At 43.9% G+C, this 17,700-nt stretch overlaps 1 protein-coding gene across 6 annotated transcripts in view; it reads left to right on the top strand.

The window, feature by feature from the left end:
• The window catches only part of LOC149307116 (talin-2), a 125,707-nt gene that overhangs the window by 55,156 nt on the left and 52,851 nt on the right, over positions 1-17,700 (top strand). For all 6 annotated transcript variants that reach the window (XM_089538216.1, XM_089538214.1, XM_089538212.1 and 3 more), the window contains exons 6-19: positions 1,454-1,596; positions 2,548-2,675; positions 5,456-5,519; positions 7,899-8,003; positions 8,689-8,844; positions 9,477-9,578; positions 12,062-12,138; positions 12,871-13,051; positions 13,644-13,757; positions 13,981-14,089; positions 14,583-14,791; positions 15,166-15,264; positions 15,940-16,107; positions 16,815-17,109. In XM_089538216.1, the coding sequence (XP_089394342.1) occupies positions 1,454-1,596; positions 2,548-2,675; positions 5,456-5,519; positions 7,899-8,003; positions 8,689-8,844; positions 9,477-9,578; positions 12,062-12,138; positions 12,871-13,051; positions 13,644-13,757; positions 13,981-14,089; positions 14,583-14,791; positions 15,166-15,264; positions 15,940-16,107; positions 16,815-17,109 (1,950 nt within the window). The remainder of the gene's footprint in view (positions 1-1,453; positions 1,597-2,547; positions 2,676-5,455; positions 5,520-7,898; positions 8,004-8,688; positions 8,845-9,476; positions 9,579-12,061; positions 12,139-12,870; positions 13,052-13,643; positions 13,758-13,980; positions 14,090-14,582; positions 14,792-15,165; positions 15,265-15,939; positions 16,108-16,814; positions 17,110-17,700) is intronic.

The following is a 17,700-nucleotide window of genomic DNA, read 5'->3' as shown; positions in this document are numbered from 1 at the left end:
CCGGTGGCAATTGCGCAAGGCCACAGAGCAGGCTGGGTGCACGCGCCAGGTTGTGCTGCTCTCTTCCTGCCTCTGTGGAGGCCTGGGCCTCCTCGGATGCCTGGGAAGGAAGGAGCAAGCCAGGCGCACGCCAGCTCCAGCAGGCCTCCAAAGGACTGGAAGGCAGGAGCAGGGCAGGCATGCACCGGGCCGCGGGGCTGTCTTCCGGCCTCCTCAGAGGCCTTGTAAGGCAGGATCAGGGCGGGTGCGCGCCGGGCCGTGCAGCTGTCTTCTGGCCTCCTCGGAGGCCTCGGAAGGCAGGAGTAGGCCAGGCGCATGGGTGCCAAGCCGCAGGGCTCTCTTTCGGCCTTGAAGGAAGGAGCAGGCCAGGTGCACGCCAGCTCCAGCAGGCTTCTAAAGGGCTGGAGGGCAGGAGGAGGCCGGGTGCGCGCACCGGGCTGCGGGGCTCCCTTCCCGCCTGAGCAATCTGGGTTTACCCGGTGTATAAGACAACCCCCAACTTTTGACAAGATTTAAAAGGGTTCAAAAGTCATCTTATACGTTGGAAAATACAATATTTTTGCACAAAGCTTTCTGTAGAGACTAATGCAGTTTTGTACGTCACACTCCTTCCCCCCCCCCTGCAAACAAAGCCATGAAATGTGAAAAAAATATCACATCTGGTACTTTCTGGATGTAGTGCCTCGACGTGAAAGAAAGTTAAGGTGTCTCGACATTGCGACTAAATAATTGGTGGTTAGCCTTTACATCTTCATTGCATTCATGCAGCTGTTTCCGTTGCGTTTTGGAAAGCCCTCCAAGAGGAGATGAGTGCAACTTGACCCTGTGTCTCACACTCACATCCAACTTGCAACATGCATTTAGTGGGTCCAGGTTTTTGAAGGGAGGCACGGTCTATTTTTGCCCAAAGGCAGATGTGGAATCCCAATGGTTGTGAAAACCAAAACCTGTAATTCAAATATTGTGAATATTCAGCATCAGATCTTGCAGAGAATAGTGTTAAGCACCACCTTGAGTCCCTGTACTGGGAGAAAGGCAGGCTATAAGTAAGTTGTTGTTGTTGGTGGTGGTGGTGGTACTGTATTGTCATTCCCCTTTAGGGTGTCACTTGTGCAATCTGCCCTCCCCTAGTAACACCTCTGTTTATAGGTGAGCCAATTTATCGCCATATTATGGAAACACCATTTGGATAGATTGTACTTTATGGCTGGCATTGGATTTGTTAATCCCAGCTAAAGCAGACCCATTGAGTCCATTGTTGAAGGATGTGTCCCCATACTGGTAAATCTCCTTGATCCAATGGGTCTACTCCACCTGGGAGTAATAATACGATTCTGCCCGTTTTATCACAAGTGCTGGCATGCATGATCCCTCGGTTTGTAGTGTCGGAGGGAGAGAAAAAGATGAAGCTGTCTTTTAGGGCACCTGACTTATGTCTTCTTTCTCCAAATAGTAAACTGGCTAGACCACAGTCGGACGTTTCGCGAGCAAGGAGTGGATGAGAACGAGACGCTGCTGCTAAGACGCAAGTTCTTCTATTCAGACCAGAATGTAGATTCAAGAGATCCAGTTCAGCTCAACCTCCTTTATGTTCAGGTACGCCAAACTCTGGAAGGGAGGAATCTCTCTATTCAAAGCAAATAATATTTTCCTACCAGCAACCTTGCCTTCTTTCGTAATATAAATGCCATAATTTAGAATTGGTTTTTTGGGACTTCAGTTCCCAGAATGCATACCTCACCCAGCATGTGCAAAAGTGGCATTCCAGGGATGTATCCACACTGCAGAAGTGAAGCAGTTTGATCCCACTTTAAATATCATGGCTCGATCCAATAGAATACTGGGATTTGTAGCCTAGTGAGGTATTCAGCCTGTTTTGTGAGAGAGCTCTGGTGCCTCACCAAACTATAGATCCTGGGATTCTGTAGGGTAGAGTCAAGGCAGTTAAAGTGGTGTTAAACTGCATTAATTCTGCAGTGTGGATGCAGCTTTGGCCAATTTTGCCATGTTTTGAGAAGCCTCTGGGCCATTTTAGAGATCCAAAATTCACTTCTGGTTAGGAAAAAAGCCTCTCCTGGACTTAAAAACAACGGCGGGGGATGGAAACCTTGCGACAATGACCCACATCCCTAGAAGACATTTGGGAGAAAAACAATTTTTGGATTTTGAACTCCCACCCCAAAAATAATTTGGAAGTCCAGTGGGTGAAAATGTGGCCCTATGGGGCCACATGCAGACCTGGACTGTAATTTCATAAACCAGCATGTTGTGCAGTGCTGAGTTAGGACCATGGCTCAGCCATGGAAACCCACTGAGTGCCCTTGGACAAGTCACACACTCTCAGCCTCAGAGAGAGTGAATAATGGCAAACCTCCTCTGAACAAATCTTCCCAAGAAAAGCCCATGATAGGTTTGCCTCCACCTCGCCATATGTCAGACTTGAAGGCACACAACAACGATAACAACAGCAACTGTACTTTCTCCACCACTGTGACGGCATCTTGGATGTAACATGGCATCTTTGGTAATTCTTTTTCTTCTCTACAGGCCCGGGATGACATTCTGAATGGTTCCCATCCTGTATCCTTTGAGAAGGCCTGTGAATTTGGAGGGTTCCAAGCCCAGATCCAGTTTGGACCTCACGTTGAGCACAAACACAAACCTGGATTTTTAGAGTAAGATCCCCCACCAACTCAAATTAAACTTTGGGTTTAATGTGAACCTAAGTGTGATGCCTGGGAAATGGTTCTTGTCCAGGAGTCTTCAGCATGGAATCATAATTCGAGTTTGGAGACTAGGGTTAGATTCCCGACTTAGCCATGGAAACCCACTGGATGACCATGGGCAAGTCACACTCTCTCAACCTCAGAGGATGGCAATGGCAAACCTCCTCTGAACTAATGTTGCCAAGAAAACCCCAGAATAAGTTCATCTTAAGGCCGCCATAAATTGGAGAGCACTTGAAGGCACACGGCAACAACGTACAACAAAAGTTTAAAAATTCATTTTCTGGCCTTAAAGTCCCACAGGAGGGAGCAAAGGCATGCCAGTAATGTTCCCAAGCACCCTAAAGCGAGTTTTGGTGGGATGCAGTGTGGGGGATCTGGCCCACCACGGTCTCGTAATGCATTCCCCTAAGTCTCCCACAGTTTGTTGCTGCTGTCGTGTGCCTTCAAGTAATTTCTGACTTATGGTGCTCCTAAGGCTACCCTATCCTGGGTTTTCCTTGGCAAGGTTTGTTCAGAGGAGGTTTGCCATTGCCTTCCTGTGAGGCTGTGAGAGTGTGACTTACCCATGATCACCCAGTAGGTTTCATGGCTGAACTGGCAAATCGAACCCTGGCCTCCAGTGTTATAGTCAATCATCTAAGCCATGAAGCCATGCTGGCTCTCATCCCACATTGACCACCCTCTAATGTATGCTGTCCAAATGCCAGACTCAAGACCTTGTCCAGAGAGTTTTGGCCAAAGGTGTCACATTCAGGGATTGTGGTCCTTTGGACAAAATCTAGACACTCACACAGTGAGACAATGGCAATAAAGCAGAGGAGGCATTCCCAATTCTGGTGAAAGGCACAAAGTGGGGAGAAGGTGCCTTTCGGATGCTGTCTTATGGACCAGACCAGCCTCAAGAAAAACAGGGTAGACCTGAATTTGTAATCTGTGCTAACGGTTCCTCTTGGTTTCCTTCTGGCGGCTGCTTTGCCCGTCACACTTTTGCAGCAATCCATAATTGCTGCAGGATGCCTTTTGCATTGTGTTCTCTTTGCCATCCCCTCCCTTACTCCCAAATTGGTTGTGTAACAATTGCATAACTGTCATGATTTTCCTCCGAGGGTTGCGTAGCATCTCCTATTATTTTCCCACCTGACATCCGGAGTTACTTCTTGTCACTGTTGCTTCTGGTTTAAGGCTGCATGACCTGATTTCCTCTGTCAAAATATTATCTTCTCCTTTGAGGAGAGAAGGAGGGAAAGGAGATTGATTTAATTTTTTAAAATGTCAATCTTTATTCCCCAGCAGTTTAAGTTCCAAGAATTCAATCAATGAATTGGCCCCCAAAGGTCTAGCAAAACTTGAAACAATTTTGAAGAGTTTACATATATAATCACCCAGACAGCATGACCTATGACTGTCCTAGCTGGGGATTCTGGGAGCTGTAGTCCAAGAAAGAAACTTTCCTAAGCTGTATTGTGGGTTAAGGAGCAGGTGTGTTGAAACATGAAGGACAGCCAGGCACAACCTTTGGATGAATTGGATTATTTACAGGTCTCCAAGAAGGATTCACCCAGCTTGGAAAAGGGGTCAGGAAAGTAGGGTTTTTGGAAATCTCCAAGTAGGCTCATAAAAGCATGCAGCACTGTGCAGTTCCAAATTGGAGTATCTTTCTGTGTGAATATATTCCAAACTGTATTGGGTTGAATCCGTGGATGTAGACTCCATGGAAACGGGGCCAGTTATATAGCCACATTTATCATACAGCTATGGTTATTTATTGAGAATATTCCCCAGTGAACTACCAAAAAATATATATGTATGAATATCTGTTTCGTTCCCTTGTGTCAGTTTTGTTGGAGTCATGAGACTGCTGACATCTATTTGCTGCAGCTAAATAAAACCACAAATTCTCCTTCTCCTTGTGCGGACATTGCCTTTCTTCTCAATGGGGCAATGAACCCACATTTATATGGATATTAGCATTGTTGTGTAACTATTAAGGGGGTGGTGTTGCCCATTTCAAACCGTCAATGCCGAATTATCTCAAGAACTGCCTTTGTCTTTAGCAAATCTGGCTCAGACATTTGCCAGGGTGGCCCCTGTTTTCCATCTTGTTGCATGAAGTCAGACAGGCGTAAAACACAGGACTTGCACCAAACTTTTGGAAGCTCTCAATCCCATTTTTCCCATAGCATGGAAAGAATCAAAATCTCCAATATCTGGTGACATACACCATGCGTTGCTCATCGTAGCCCGGGCTAAGTCCTTTGTTTGCAACCATTTTCTGCATCATTCAGTTAAAGAGGGAGGGCATGTATGAATGCTTAATAAATCAACTTAATTCTGGATTTTTATGGACTGCTGCTTTCAAAGCAATAACAAAATGCAAACATGGAGTTGGATTTTCAGTGTGCCAAGCAGAGCCAGATTTCTTGCATACCTGGGGATGCATGAAGTTGAGATGCACAAAAATAGGTTCTGGCTGTGCATGATTCTAATTGGCGACTTCATTTTATGCCCCCACCAATAAAATTTATAAAGTGGGCTGCCCTGATTGGTTGCCTCTGGAAAGAAGGGAGGCAGGTAGCCAATCAGGGACCAAGGAGATTGAAGAGTACTAGAAATCACATGAACAAAAGGGTTGAACCTCCCCATCTCTGGATTCTGATGCTTCCAAACGTGGAAAAGGCAAGTGCATCTCTGGTAAACGTGGCTATTTGTTCATTTTGCTTTCCCAGCCTCAAAGAATTTCTTCCGAAAGAATACATCAAGCAAAGAGGGGCTGAGAAGAGGATCTTTCAGGTAATTAAGAGGTTGATTTCTTCTTCTTCTCCTTCTTTTTCCCCCTTCCAGCTTTATTATAGATATGTTATATTTTTGGCTTTCGCTTCAGTGGTAAACTAACACCAACTCAAGTATAAAAGAAGCAGACGGTTTTATTGCCTCCTTCCAACCCCTTTGGCAAACTTGCACTCCTAATTCCCATTTTGTGTGTCATTGGAAAGCTCTTTCGTAATTTTTATTTTTGCATTTCAGTGCGTTTTCTTCAAGAAAATGAGCACATTTTTCACGCTTTATGCTCTACGATGTAGACGGCAAAAAGGAAGCATTTGCAAGGGAAGGGAGGGAAGTCGGTTATGTAAGGGCCATGTTTTTGTGGTCCATTTTGTTGACACAATGTGCTCAGTTTTCTTTTTGTCGGCAAAACCAGAATACCTGGCGCTCCGTGTATTGTTGATTTCCATTGGCTATTAAACAAGGTCATAAGAGAGAGCGATAAAAAGCTTTTCCAGATTTCTATGATAGCTTGGCTGCTTGCTCTCCATGTCAGGGGGGCAGTGAATCCACTCCAGATTTTCTAAAAGGCTTTCCAAGCCTTTATAGTTTCAGCATCTTGGAGAAATCCATTGGAGCAAATTCTGGAATGAATTCACCAGCCAATGGATAGCAGCAGTTTGGGGGATTGTGGGTCAAGATTAGGACCTCATTGCATTGTGATAAAAATGTTCTACTCCAATATGGCAATCTCTAGATGGGCAAGACTATAGCTCTTATCATCCCAGAGAGCACAGACATAAGGATGATGGGAGATGCACAGCATAACATCTAGGGAGCATCAAGGTAGACCTAAAGGAGGAGTAAGAATGGTGTGGCTCTCCTTATGCTTCTGGACTCAGTTCTTAGCATTCCTTACATTAGCTACGCTGACCAGGGCTGATGGGACTTACAGCCCAACAGCATCTGGAGAACTGTATGGGATCAGTGTATCCCTGATCTAACCCTTTGGTAGTTGGGGCTTTCAGATCGATTGTAGGATACAGCTAAGTACAAAAACTACATAAACATTTGGTGTTAAATTTAAAACAAGGATGGAGAATCCATGAAATTCTAGCTATTGATGGGCTGCAACTTTCAACATTCCTCTCCATTGACTGTGCTGGCTAGGGATGCTGGGAGTTGTAGTCCAATAACATCTGGACAGCTGTTCCCCTCTTCAGAATTATTAACCATATAGCACAGGACCTAAATGCCCTAAAGGTACAAGATTCCCATCTGATCTTCGAATCTAAGCAAGGTCAGTCCTGGTTAGTCCTTGAATGGGAGACCACCAACAAGTATCAGGGCTATATTTCAGAGGAAGGAACCTCTGAGGCTTCCTTGCCTAAGAAAAACCCTATGAAATTAATGGGGTCGCCATAAGTTGACTAGTAACGTCAAGACTCACAGACACACAAACACACACACATATGTCCTGCTTGTTTTATTTTATTTTGTTGCCTGCTTCTCATAAATAGGCAAAACCAAACAAGTTCCTTACAGTTCAGGGCATTTTGCCTTCATTTGTAAGAAAAATGGGGAAAAAATTAAAAAGCAAATCCTGTTTGTATTTATCGCTAAATAAATTGAAGTTGTAAAAGGCCAAGCATGGTCATTTTATGCCTGAGCAAATTTGACACATTTTCAATTTTTATGAAAATGTCTGGGGGGGGTTTCCTGCCCCAAATGGGGAAAAAGCAGAGTTCTCTTCCTTTGTCAGCATCAGAATTTTCAGAATTTTCCATTTCTAATTGCACCAGATATATGCATTTTCTGATTCCAGCCCCCATAGACTTTGGTCGCCTTGGTTTTGTTACAAGTCGGAAGATGCCCGGTGTCAGTTTAATTTGTCGGAGCCCTTTTTAGAAAGAGCTGTTGGCAAAAGACTACAGCAGTCCTGCTAGCACCAAGGAAATGTCATTGCACATGCTAGTGCTCTGTCCCGGGAATATCACTGGACTCATAGGGATTAATGAAGGCTGACAAACACACACACAAAACAGACACACAGTTTTGCAGAGCGTTTGGACAGAGAAGAGCAATTCAGCAGGAGCTGTTATTTTGCTAACACACAGCAGAGCAAAAATAATTTGCTTTCCCAAAGGATGAGGACCAATGAATCTTCTTGGCTGGGTCTTTTTTTGGTGTCAAAAATGTAAGAAGAAAATGGTTTAAGGGGCAGGAATTAGCAGATAGAATTGGTCAGCTTTTGGATGGCATGAAACAAAAGCTCAAAAGAGAGGAAAATGTTGCTAGATTGAGAATTGAACATTGTTCAGGTGAGGGTTAGATCCATCTGATCCCATCCACTTGGGTAGGTTTTCCCACCATAAGAAACTGATCAATTTGACGCTTAATTTGCAGGAACACAAAAACTGTGGTGAGATGACAGAAATAGAAGCGAAGGTGAAGTATGTGAAGCTGGCCCGGTCTCTGAGGACGTACGGCGTCTCCTTTTTCCTTGTTAAGGTAAGTGGTCTGGGGAGGGATTTTGGCTGGAACCGGATGAGTGATTGCATTAATTGGATGAACAATTAAATTCTGTTGCTGACCCTTGCAAGGAAAGGCTTGGCCATGCAAGACGCTGCTGACCCTGGGTCACTTTTTTCCAGGGCAGATGCCTTCAGCTTTCAAGGGAATGAGCTTTGATTTTTTTTTCCAGCTCAGCTCTCATTTTACAAATAGCGAAACTGCATGTGCACAAAATGTGTGCATGACCACATGTGGACTTCCAATGCTAGGCTGAAGGAGATAAAAATCTGGATTTAACAACCCAAAGAGAGGGTAAAATATGTTCCTACATGAATCCTTAAATTGTGTTGCATGGAGGGAGACAATTCTGTTCAATCGCTTCTTGATGCATCAGTTTGTCCTCCCTCTGCCGGAAATGCGCAGCCATGCGAATCCATGCAAAATAGACAGACGATTGCATGTTTGGTAATGACCATCCTTGCGGATACTCCGGTGCAAACTGCAGATCATTTTTCAGTGGAGTTTATGGAGTTGTTTGGGGAGAGGCTGCAAAAATCTGCTCCTTATCTAAACTCATAACCAGTTCTTGAAACAAGGTATGTGGGCATCTTCTTACAATCCCAAAGTTTTGCATCATGAGTGGAAGTGAAACTTGGATAATGTCTGGTTTCTTCCCCCACAGGAGAAGATGAAGGGGAAAAACAAGCTGGTTCCGCGTTTGTTGGGGATCACCAAAGAGTCGGTGATGCGCGTGGATGAAAAGACTAAGGAGGTCTTGCAGGAGTGGCCACTGACCACAGTCAAGCGCTGGGCAGCTTCCCCCAAAAGTTTCACTCTGGTAATTCCTTGCTGGGGATGAAAGGGGGGAGCGATAAGAACTGGGCAGCATCCAGTGCAACCCGCAAGGAAAAAAGGGAGATGCGTCTCCAAGCTCTCTTCCCACTTTAGGAAACTTTTTCTTACATGGTCAGTCCTTCAAGGCTTGCTCATGCCCCTTTCTTCGTCTGCATGCGTTTTTTAAAAATCACACAACTTGAGTCTGGTTCACTTATTTCATTTCTGTCCAGCGAATAAACCGACATTCTCCACTCCAGAAATTTCAAAAGTTATATTTCCTATTAGTATGTATGGACTTTAAGCAGTGCACAGAGATTAGAATTGCATGAATTATGACGTATTCTGTGTGGATTATTATACAGTGGACCCTTCATATCGGCAGGCTAGCAACTGACATATTGCCACAGCCTGTATTATTTAATGATGGCTATTAGGAGCAGTTAATCATTTTCTTCCCTTTTTTTGCCCCCCCCCCCCAAAAGGTCACTTCCCTGAGGGGCCCAGCATGCCGCCCCAGACCATACTTCACCCATTCCTGATGTAAACCTTTTCCTACCTTCCCACTGGTCATTAAAATGGTATGCATAGATATTAACTTAAAATAACCAAAGCACCGCCATCTTGTTTCTTTAGGATTTCGGCGAGTATCAAGAAAGTTACTACTCTGTACAAACTACTGAAGGCGAGCAGATCTCTCAACTAATCGCTGGTTACATCGATATCATCCTCAAAAAGGTACATCCCTGGCAGCCCAGCTGGGAAACTAACAGGGTGTCGTGATTGTTGTTTCCAGTCAGTGATGTTGAATGCGTGTTTTGGCTTGTGTGTTCTGGGTGAGCAGTTGAGGCTGTGGTGTTTGGAAGAGTTCAACTACAAGGGTAGCTTTTAAATTTGGACTGAGACCTATAATGGATTCACCGGTCGACCAACATGGGAGCCGTTCCTATTGCCACATATCAGTGAAAACCACCATTCCCTGGATTGGGAGATACAGCAGACTGTAGTGCCCATCAGCCTTGGTTGTGCTGGTTGAAAATGGTGGGAGTTGTGTCCCAGCACATCTGAGGTAGATTGACAAAGTATTTGGCCAAGCGGGAGAGATGTTCACAGCCATTAGCTCAAACTGGAAAGTTTAGGCACAATTCGGCTGAAGTTCTGGTGCCTCAGAAATGGAGAATGCAAAGTTGGAAGCCTCGTTCTCTTACTGGAGGAACTGGAGGAGTGGTTCCCAAACTGTGGTCCTTCAGATGTTTTTGATTTTGGCTTCCAGAACTCCTGAGTGTTGGCCAAACTGGCTGGGACTTTTGGGAGATCAAGTCTAAAACACCTGGAGAACCAAAGTTTGGGAATAGCTGAACTAGAGGATATCTCCAAAACTGATAGGGAAAGAGTTGCAAGGCACAAAGTATATGTTAAGGAATTCGCACCTTTTCAGATTCATTTTAGTATTAAGGTGCGTGAATTACAATCCATGTCCTCAGATGCATTGATGGTGTACCATAGTGTATTCTGCTTATGAATCTAAGGAACTGAGTTATACAGATCGAGTCTTCCTTATCCAAAATGCTTGGGACCAGTGGTGTTTTGGATTTTAGATTTTTTTAGATTTTGGAATACTCGGATTTGCATATCTGTACATAATGTGATATTTTGGAGATGGGGCCCAGTCTAAACACAAAATTATGTTTCATGTGCCCCTTTTGCACATAGCTTGAATGTAATTTTATACACAATATTTCTAATAATTCTGTGCATGGAACTATGTTTGTGTACACTGGGCCATCAGAATACAAAGTTGTCCCTTTCTCATTCATCCATGGAAGATGTTTTGGATTTTTGGAATATTTCAGAATTCTGGATAAGGGAAAATCTCAATAACTTTGTAATTCATAAAAGCTCATTATTTGTTGTTTTGTGCCTTCAAGTCAGTTCTGACCCCCTCCTAGAGTTTTCTTACCAATATTTCTAAGGTTGGCCATTGCTTTCCTCTGAGGTTGAGAGATCACCTGAGCAGCAGGATCTGAACCCTGGGATTGAGGTCCAGTGCTCAAACCACTATGCCATGCTAGCTCTGCCATGGAAGCATATGCCAAAATTAATGAGTTAAAGGTACCCCAAGACTTTTCCCTCCCTCCTTTCCTCCTCTTTAAACCGAAACAGGCTCTTGAATGTTAGGCGGCTGCAATCCAAAGAATTGGAGAACTTGTCTGAGCATTCCCGAGGGGACTTGTGTTTCTCCAACAGCCACTCTCTCCTGTCTCATCACGCTCCCCTGTGCCATGTTGCAAAACACTTTGGAAACAAGGAGCAGCTCCGCTATAAAGACTACAAAAACTAAAGTCTCTGGGTGCGACTAAAGTAGCTCTTTGGATCGTGTCCAAAACAGCTTGAATGCCAAAACCCCAGGGAAAGGCAATCAGTGCTATTGTGGTCCAGGAAGGAGAAATTTTCTCTGCTGGAGAACAATGGCCTGATGCGCCATGCGTGGCGACTCTCTGCAATTAGCTGCAAAGCAGTTGGAGGAAGAGGGCAATGGTTACTAGCAAAGAAATGCTCCCTTGTTCTTGCTCTGCATTTCTCTGTGTGTAAATTCTGAATATTGAAGCGGGGGAGACAGGAGAATTGGGAGGGAAGAATTGGCACCCCCTTTAAACCCACTGATTTCCTACTTTAAATCAGTGGTGCACTGAGTGGCATCTATGTCTCAGACCAGCGAATCCATTATGGGATGGATTGATTGATTGATTGATTGATTGATTGGATTTATGTCTTGCCTTTTCCCAAAAATGGGGTTCAAGGCAAACTTTTAATGTGAACTTTTCAAGGGCTGTGTCATGTTGTGAACTTTGGTAAATGAAATTATTTATGCTTATTACGAGGAATGAAAATGTAACCATGATTGTAGTATGCAGTGTTTCCTGTTATTATGTGCCCTCAACTTATGGCAAACCTATCATAGGGTTTTCTTGGCAAGCTTTGTTAAGAAGGAGGTTTGCCATTACCTTCCCTTGAGGCTGAGAGAGTGTGACCTGGCCAAGGTCACCGTAATTTTGTGAGAAAAGCAAAATTGGGAGCTGTTTGGAGTCTACGGTCAGTTGATTTAAGGGTGGAGGATTCCCTTGTGTTATGAGAAGTGACTCTTAGTTTGCAGAAGGGGATGGATGGCTAAGAAGAGGAAAGTGCTGGAAATGACCTCTGTGTTCTCTCCTCTTCCACAGAAGCAAAGCAAAGACCGATTTGGATTAGAAGGGGATGAAGAGTCAACCATGTTGGAAGAATCCGTATCACCTAAAAAGTATGTTTGCACACCTGTACAGCTTAGGTTTGGACTAGTCAAAGGATGGTATAATTTCCCTTATAAGCCTATTTGGGCTTGGAGGTCCACAGGTGAGGAGGCCCTTCTCTCAGACCACCACCATTGCAAGCAGGTCCATTGAGGACATGAGAGGGAAGAAGGACCTTCTCAGTGGCTACTCTTTGGCCTCCCTCTCCGTTAAAGTGCAAAACCCAAAGGCAAGGCAAGTAATAATAATAATAATAATGGTGATGAAGAGAAGGAGGAGTAAACTCAGCCCTTGATTTGGTCCCAGCACCCACACCGCCATGTCTGGTAGAGACAGGAAGGTGAGAGGTCTTCAGTGGCAGCTTTTTACCTTGATTTAAAGTTGTAAATCTTAGGATATCAAGCTACTCCAGAATTGCTGTTGTGTATCTTCACATCGTCTCTGACTTATGGTGGCAACACTTCTTGGCAAGATTTGTTCAGAGGAGGCATGCTTTTGCCTTCCTCGGAGGCTGAAAGAGTGTGCCTTACCCCCAAGCTCACCCAGTGGGTCTCTATGGCAGAGCAAAGAGGCTTTGAACCGAGGTCTCCAATGCCATAGTCCATTGCTCAAACCAGTTACACCACACTGGCTCTCTAGAATAGGTCAATACTATTTTCAAGGTAAAGAATAGTGATGGTGATGGTAATGGTGAAAGACGAGATGCCAGCATTCATGAGCCAATCCTGTGCTTTGCTTTGTAGGTCAACTATCTTGCAACAACAATTCAACCGAACAGGGAAGGTGGAACATGGCTCCGTTGCGTTGCCAGCTGTCATGCGTTCGGGCTCCACCGGTCCAGAGACCTTCAATGTTGGCAGTATGCCTTCGCCCCAACAGCAGGTCACAGTGGGCCAAATGCACCGGGGCCACATGCCCCCATTGGTAAGCATCTCCTTCCTTGGCCTTCCAATTCTGTTAGCCTTTGAGTGCCCAACAGGTACTTGCAAGTATAGATGCAGGATTTCTTTCTTCTACTGCCAAAGTCTTCTTGACATATCCCAAAAAGCTTTCCCAAATACTTGGTCATACTTTCCAGCCTAGTTCAAGGTGGTGGGTTTGTCTTCTAAAAGCAGAGTCCCAAGCAACCAGGAGTTCTCCTGGATACCTTGGGAGACCTTTCCAGCTACTCCACCATCTCCAGAGTTAGGGAAAGTTGCAGCTCATGCAATCGTCCAGCCAGTGTAGGATTCAGGGCATTGTAATCTTGGAAGTACATTTTCCAAGTAACATGTGGGAGACTGTGAGACCAAGATAATAAAAAAATTGCTGTTGTTTGGATCACATACAAAATTGCTTTACAAAGACAGATATTATATTCATCTATATATCTATCTGATTTAAGATGATGGTTTTCATTATTCTCTCTCTCTGTAAATGGCGGAGATGGGAAGCCTTTGCTTTGAAAATCTGCTCACTCTGCCCAGCTGTGTGCACACTAGTTGTCAAGTCTTTTCCCCTTCCTTTCTCTTCTCAGACGTCTGCCCAGCAAGCCTTGATGGGGACCATCAACACCAGTATGCATGCTGTCCAGCAGGCCCAAGCTGACCTCACCGAAGTTGACAACCTCCCACCTTTAGGGAATGACATGGTATGTTCAGCTGAGTTCCCAGGCATGCATTGGGGAGATCTCCAATGATTTGCTCCTTTTTTATTTGATCCAACAAACTCCTTCTACTTGGGAATGCCTTTCTCGGTGGCTACTATTCCACTTGCCTAGTGGCACAGCCACTTGCTTCTCCATTCTGCATTGCATAGATATTCCCATACAGATGGATGCTTACCTTGGATCTGATCTTCCCTCATCCTTCCAGGCTTCCAGAGTTTGGGTTCAGAACAAAGTGGATGAATCAAAGCACGAAATACACTCTCAAGTGGACGCCATTACTGCGGGGACAGCATCAGTCGTCAACCTTACAGCAGGTAAAACCAACAAGCCTTCCTGATTTGGATGAGGATGCTCTTAGCTGCCAAGTCCTTTGAGTAACTTTATGCCAGTGAATATTTGTAGAGTGACTGCAAATATTCCAAAGTCCAACAAATTCCAAAATTCAAAATGCTTTACTCACAAGCATTTTGGATGATGGAGACTCAATCTGTACTATTTTACTACTTAAACTAAATTCATTCCTTTTGATAAATTTTCTACTTTTACTGAATTTTTAACCCAAAATGCATTCCACTTTCCCTAGGGAGTAAAGTAGAGTAAGGATCCTATGTCTTTCCCACTCACAACATGCACAAAATCGATCTGAGGTCTTTTCTAAAACCAGGAATTCAACCAGGACTTAGGAGATATTTTTTCGAGTTTAAACAATTCTAAAACCAGGAATTCAACCAGGACTTAGGAGATATTTTTTAGAGTTTAAACAATTCTAAAAACGTTGCTTCCCTTCCCATTTTTTTCGTTTGGCAGGTGACCCAGTTGATACCGACTACACGGCTGTGGGTTGCGCCATCACCACCATCTCCTCCAACCTCACGGAGATGTCCAAAGGGGTCAAGCTGCTGGCTGCTCTCATGGACGATGAGGTGGGAAGTGGGGAGGACCTCCTAAAAGCCGCCCGGACCTTGGCGGGGGCCGTTTCGGATCTTCTGAAAGCCGTGGAGCCAACGTCAGGAGAGGTGAGCTCTACGAACCAGTTTGCAACCAGACAACAGAAATGCAATGTGAGCTCTGACATGAAATAAGCTGAAATCTGCAAAGTATTGTAGAACTTCTTGCAAAGTGCAACTGATGAGATTTGTAGGACAATTCTAGGCTAGATCCACTTTGTGCTCCAATTGTGGGAGGTAAGTGACATATGAATAAACATTATAATAATAATAATACATGACCACCAACTCTTGTTGAGAGAAGAGGCTTGCTTTGTCCTTACTTCAGTACCATGATTTGTGAAAGTTGTTGGGAAGAGAACATAAAGTGAACTGAGAATTTCACTTCCTTTGACTGGCTTAATAACCTAACCTAATTTCCTGTTGATCTTGTGTCCTCCTAGCCTCGCCAGACAGTCTTGACAGCCGCTGGGAGCATTGGCCAAGCCAGCGGGGAGCTTCTCCGGCAAATCGGAGAGAACGAAACAGACGAACGGTTCCAGGTAACAGCAACATCCAGGCTGGTCCTTGTATATACAGGGGGTGCAATTTGTCTACAATAATGCCCTTGTTATGTCCAAACTATGCTGAATTTGAGTTGAGTATAAAGTCAGTTCTACTGAGTATATATCAGAGATTGGAAAAGTGTCTTTTTAAGACTCCAGCTCCCCAAAATTCTCACCTAAATTCTGAAAACTGGGCCTTAAAAATGAAACTTCTCATATTCACATGGTGTCTTTTCACTTACTTTGGAAAAATTTATCACATTTTCTTGTGATGTATTGTATTGCCCTTGGTATCTGCTGGGGTTTGCTTCTAGAACCTCCTTTGGATACCAAAATATATTGATTTTCAAGTTTTATTAGATACAATAGATAATAAAATGGCATCTTTTATATAAAATGACAAATCAAGCTTTTATTTGTATATTTTGTACCTATGCATTTTAATATTTTCAAGCCATGGATGCTTGAATCCGCAGATAAAGAATCTGTGGATACAGACAGCCAATTGTATTTTGTTCTTTGCTATGGCTTTGTGCTTAAAGCAATAAAATTGAATTGAATATTTGATATTTTTTTAGAGGAACAGAAACGCATCTCTTTAGCAGATAATTTAAAACAAGCATGAAAACGTTTTTAGTTTCTCCTCTGTTTTCATTCTCCCCTCTTGCCTAGGATGTCTTGATGAGTTTGGCCAAAGCTGTGGCCAACGCAGCTGCCATGTTGGTCCTGAAGGCCAAGAACGTGGCGCAGGTGGCCGAAGACGCAGTTCTGCAAAACCGAGTCATTGCTGCAGCAACCCAGTGCGCCTTGTCCACCTCCCAGCTTGTGGCCTGCGCAAAGGTATAGTTTGGCTCAGCTTGTCAGTTTTTCAAATATGTATATCTATTGTTCTTGTTATTTGCCATGAAACTGATTTCGATTTATAGCAATCCTATGGATGAGGAACCTCCAAGAGATCCTGTTCCCAAGAGCCCTGCTCAGGTCTTGCAAACTCAGAACAGCTGTGACTTCCTTTATAAAATTAGACCTGTTGTTGTGTGCCAATTGACTTGAATGACACACAATGGCACATAATGGTCTGTTTGAGCTGAACTTATGATAACCCTTGGAATGAGAGACTCCCAAGGTCCCCTGTCATCAACCATGGTGCTAAACTAAACAAGCATTAAATTTAATTTGAGCTTAATTTACTATAACGCTTGGAATTAGAGACCTCCAAGGTCCCCCATTATCAGCTTTGATATTAAACTAAACTTGCATTTAGTTTAATTTGAGCTTAATTTATGACAACCCTTGGAATGAGAGACCTCCAAGATCCCCTATCATTAACCATGGTGCTCAGCTAAACTAGTGTTTTATTTTAATTTGACTCAACGTATAACAACCCTTGGAATGATCCACCATCATCAACCATGATGCTAAACTAAATTAGTATTTAGTTTAATTTGAGCTTAATGTATGACAACCCTTGGACTGAGATACCTCCAAGGTCCCCTTCACCAACCATGGTGCTAAACTAAACTAGAGTGATCTGTGTTTTGATGTAGGTTGTGAGTCCCACCATCAGCTCCCCAGTCTGCCAGGAGCAGCTGATTGAAGCCGGGAAGCTGGTGGACCGCTCGGTGGAGAACTGCGTCCGAGCATGCCAGGCGGCCACAGACGACACGGAACTTCTTAAGCAGGTCAGCGCGGCTGCCAGCGTGGTCAGCCAGGCCCTGAACGACCTCCTGCAGCACGTCCGCCAGTTTGCCAGTCGTGGGGAGCCCATTGGGCGCTATGACCAGGCCACAGACACTATCATGTGCGTCACAGAGAGCATCTTCAGCTCCATGGGAGACGCTGGTAAGCTTCTAGGACTCGATCCCAGCCCAACCAGGGGATGGGTTGCTCTTCTCAATGATTTGGATTCTATTAAAGAATCAATCTGGTATTGTTGGATAATGTGACATGTTCTATGTAGTGTCACCTTCCACCATTGTGCGACAGGTTTAGTCCCCATATCCATGATTCCGAAATATTCCAAAATCCAACATTGTCCTCATTGGGTGGCTGAGACTGTGACATCTTTGCTTTCTGATGCTTCACTGTGTGCAGATGTTTGTTTTATGCACAAAATTATTTAAAAGAGTCTGTATAAAATGACCTTCAGGCTATGTGCATAAGATATGTACGAAACAAGTCTCTTATCCATGATATCTCAATCCATAGGGAGAGCCAGGATATAAATTATTATTATTATTATTATTATTATTATTATTATTATTATTATTAGGCATATGCAAATATTCCAAAATCTGAAAAAAATCCAAATTGCTTTTGGTCCCAACCATTCCTGATAAGGGAAACCAAATGTATATTTTAACTGCCTCCTGAAAAACAGTTTTAAATTAATGTTTTTAATGTGATTACTTGTTTAATTGGGTTTTTAAAAAT

Source organism: Sceloporus occidentalis, unplaced genomic scaffold (genome assembly GCF_023333645.1).
Source record: "Sceloporus occidentalis isolate IW3139 unplaced genomic scaffold, rSceOcc1.0.p SCAF_9, whole genome shotgun sequence".
Lineage (NCBI taxonomy): Eukaryota > Metazoa > Chordata > Lepidosauria > Squamata > Phrynosomatidae > Sceloporus > Sceloporus occidentalis.
The sequence above is the reverse complement of the archived record's forward strand: the minus strand, read 5'-3'. Positions and strand labels throughout refer to the sequence as shown.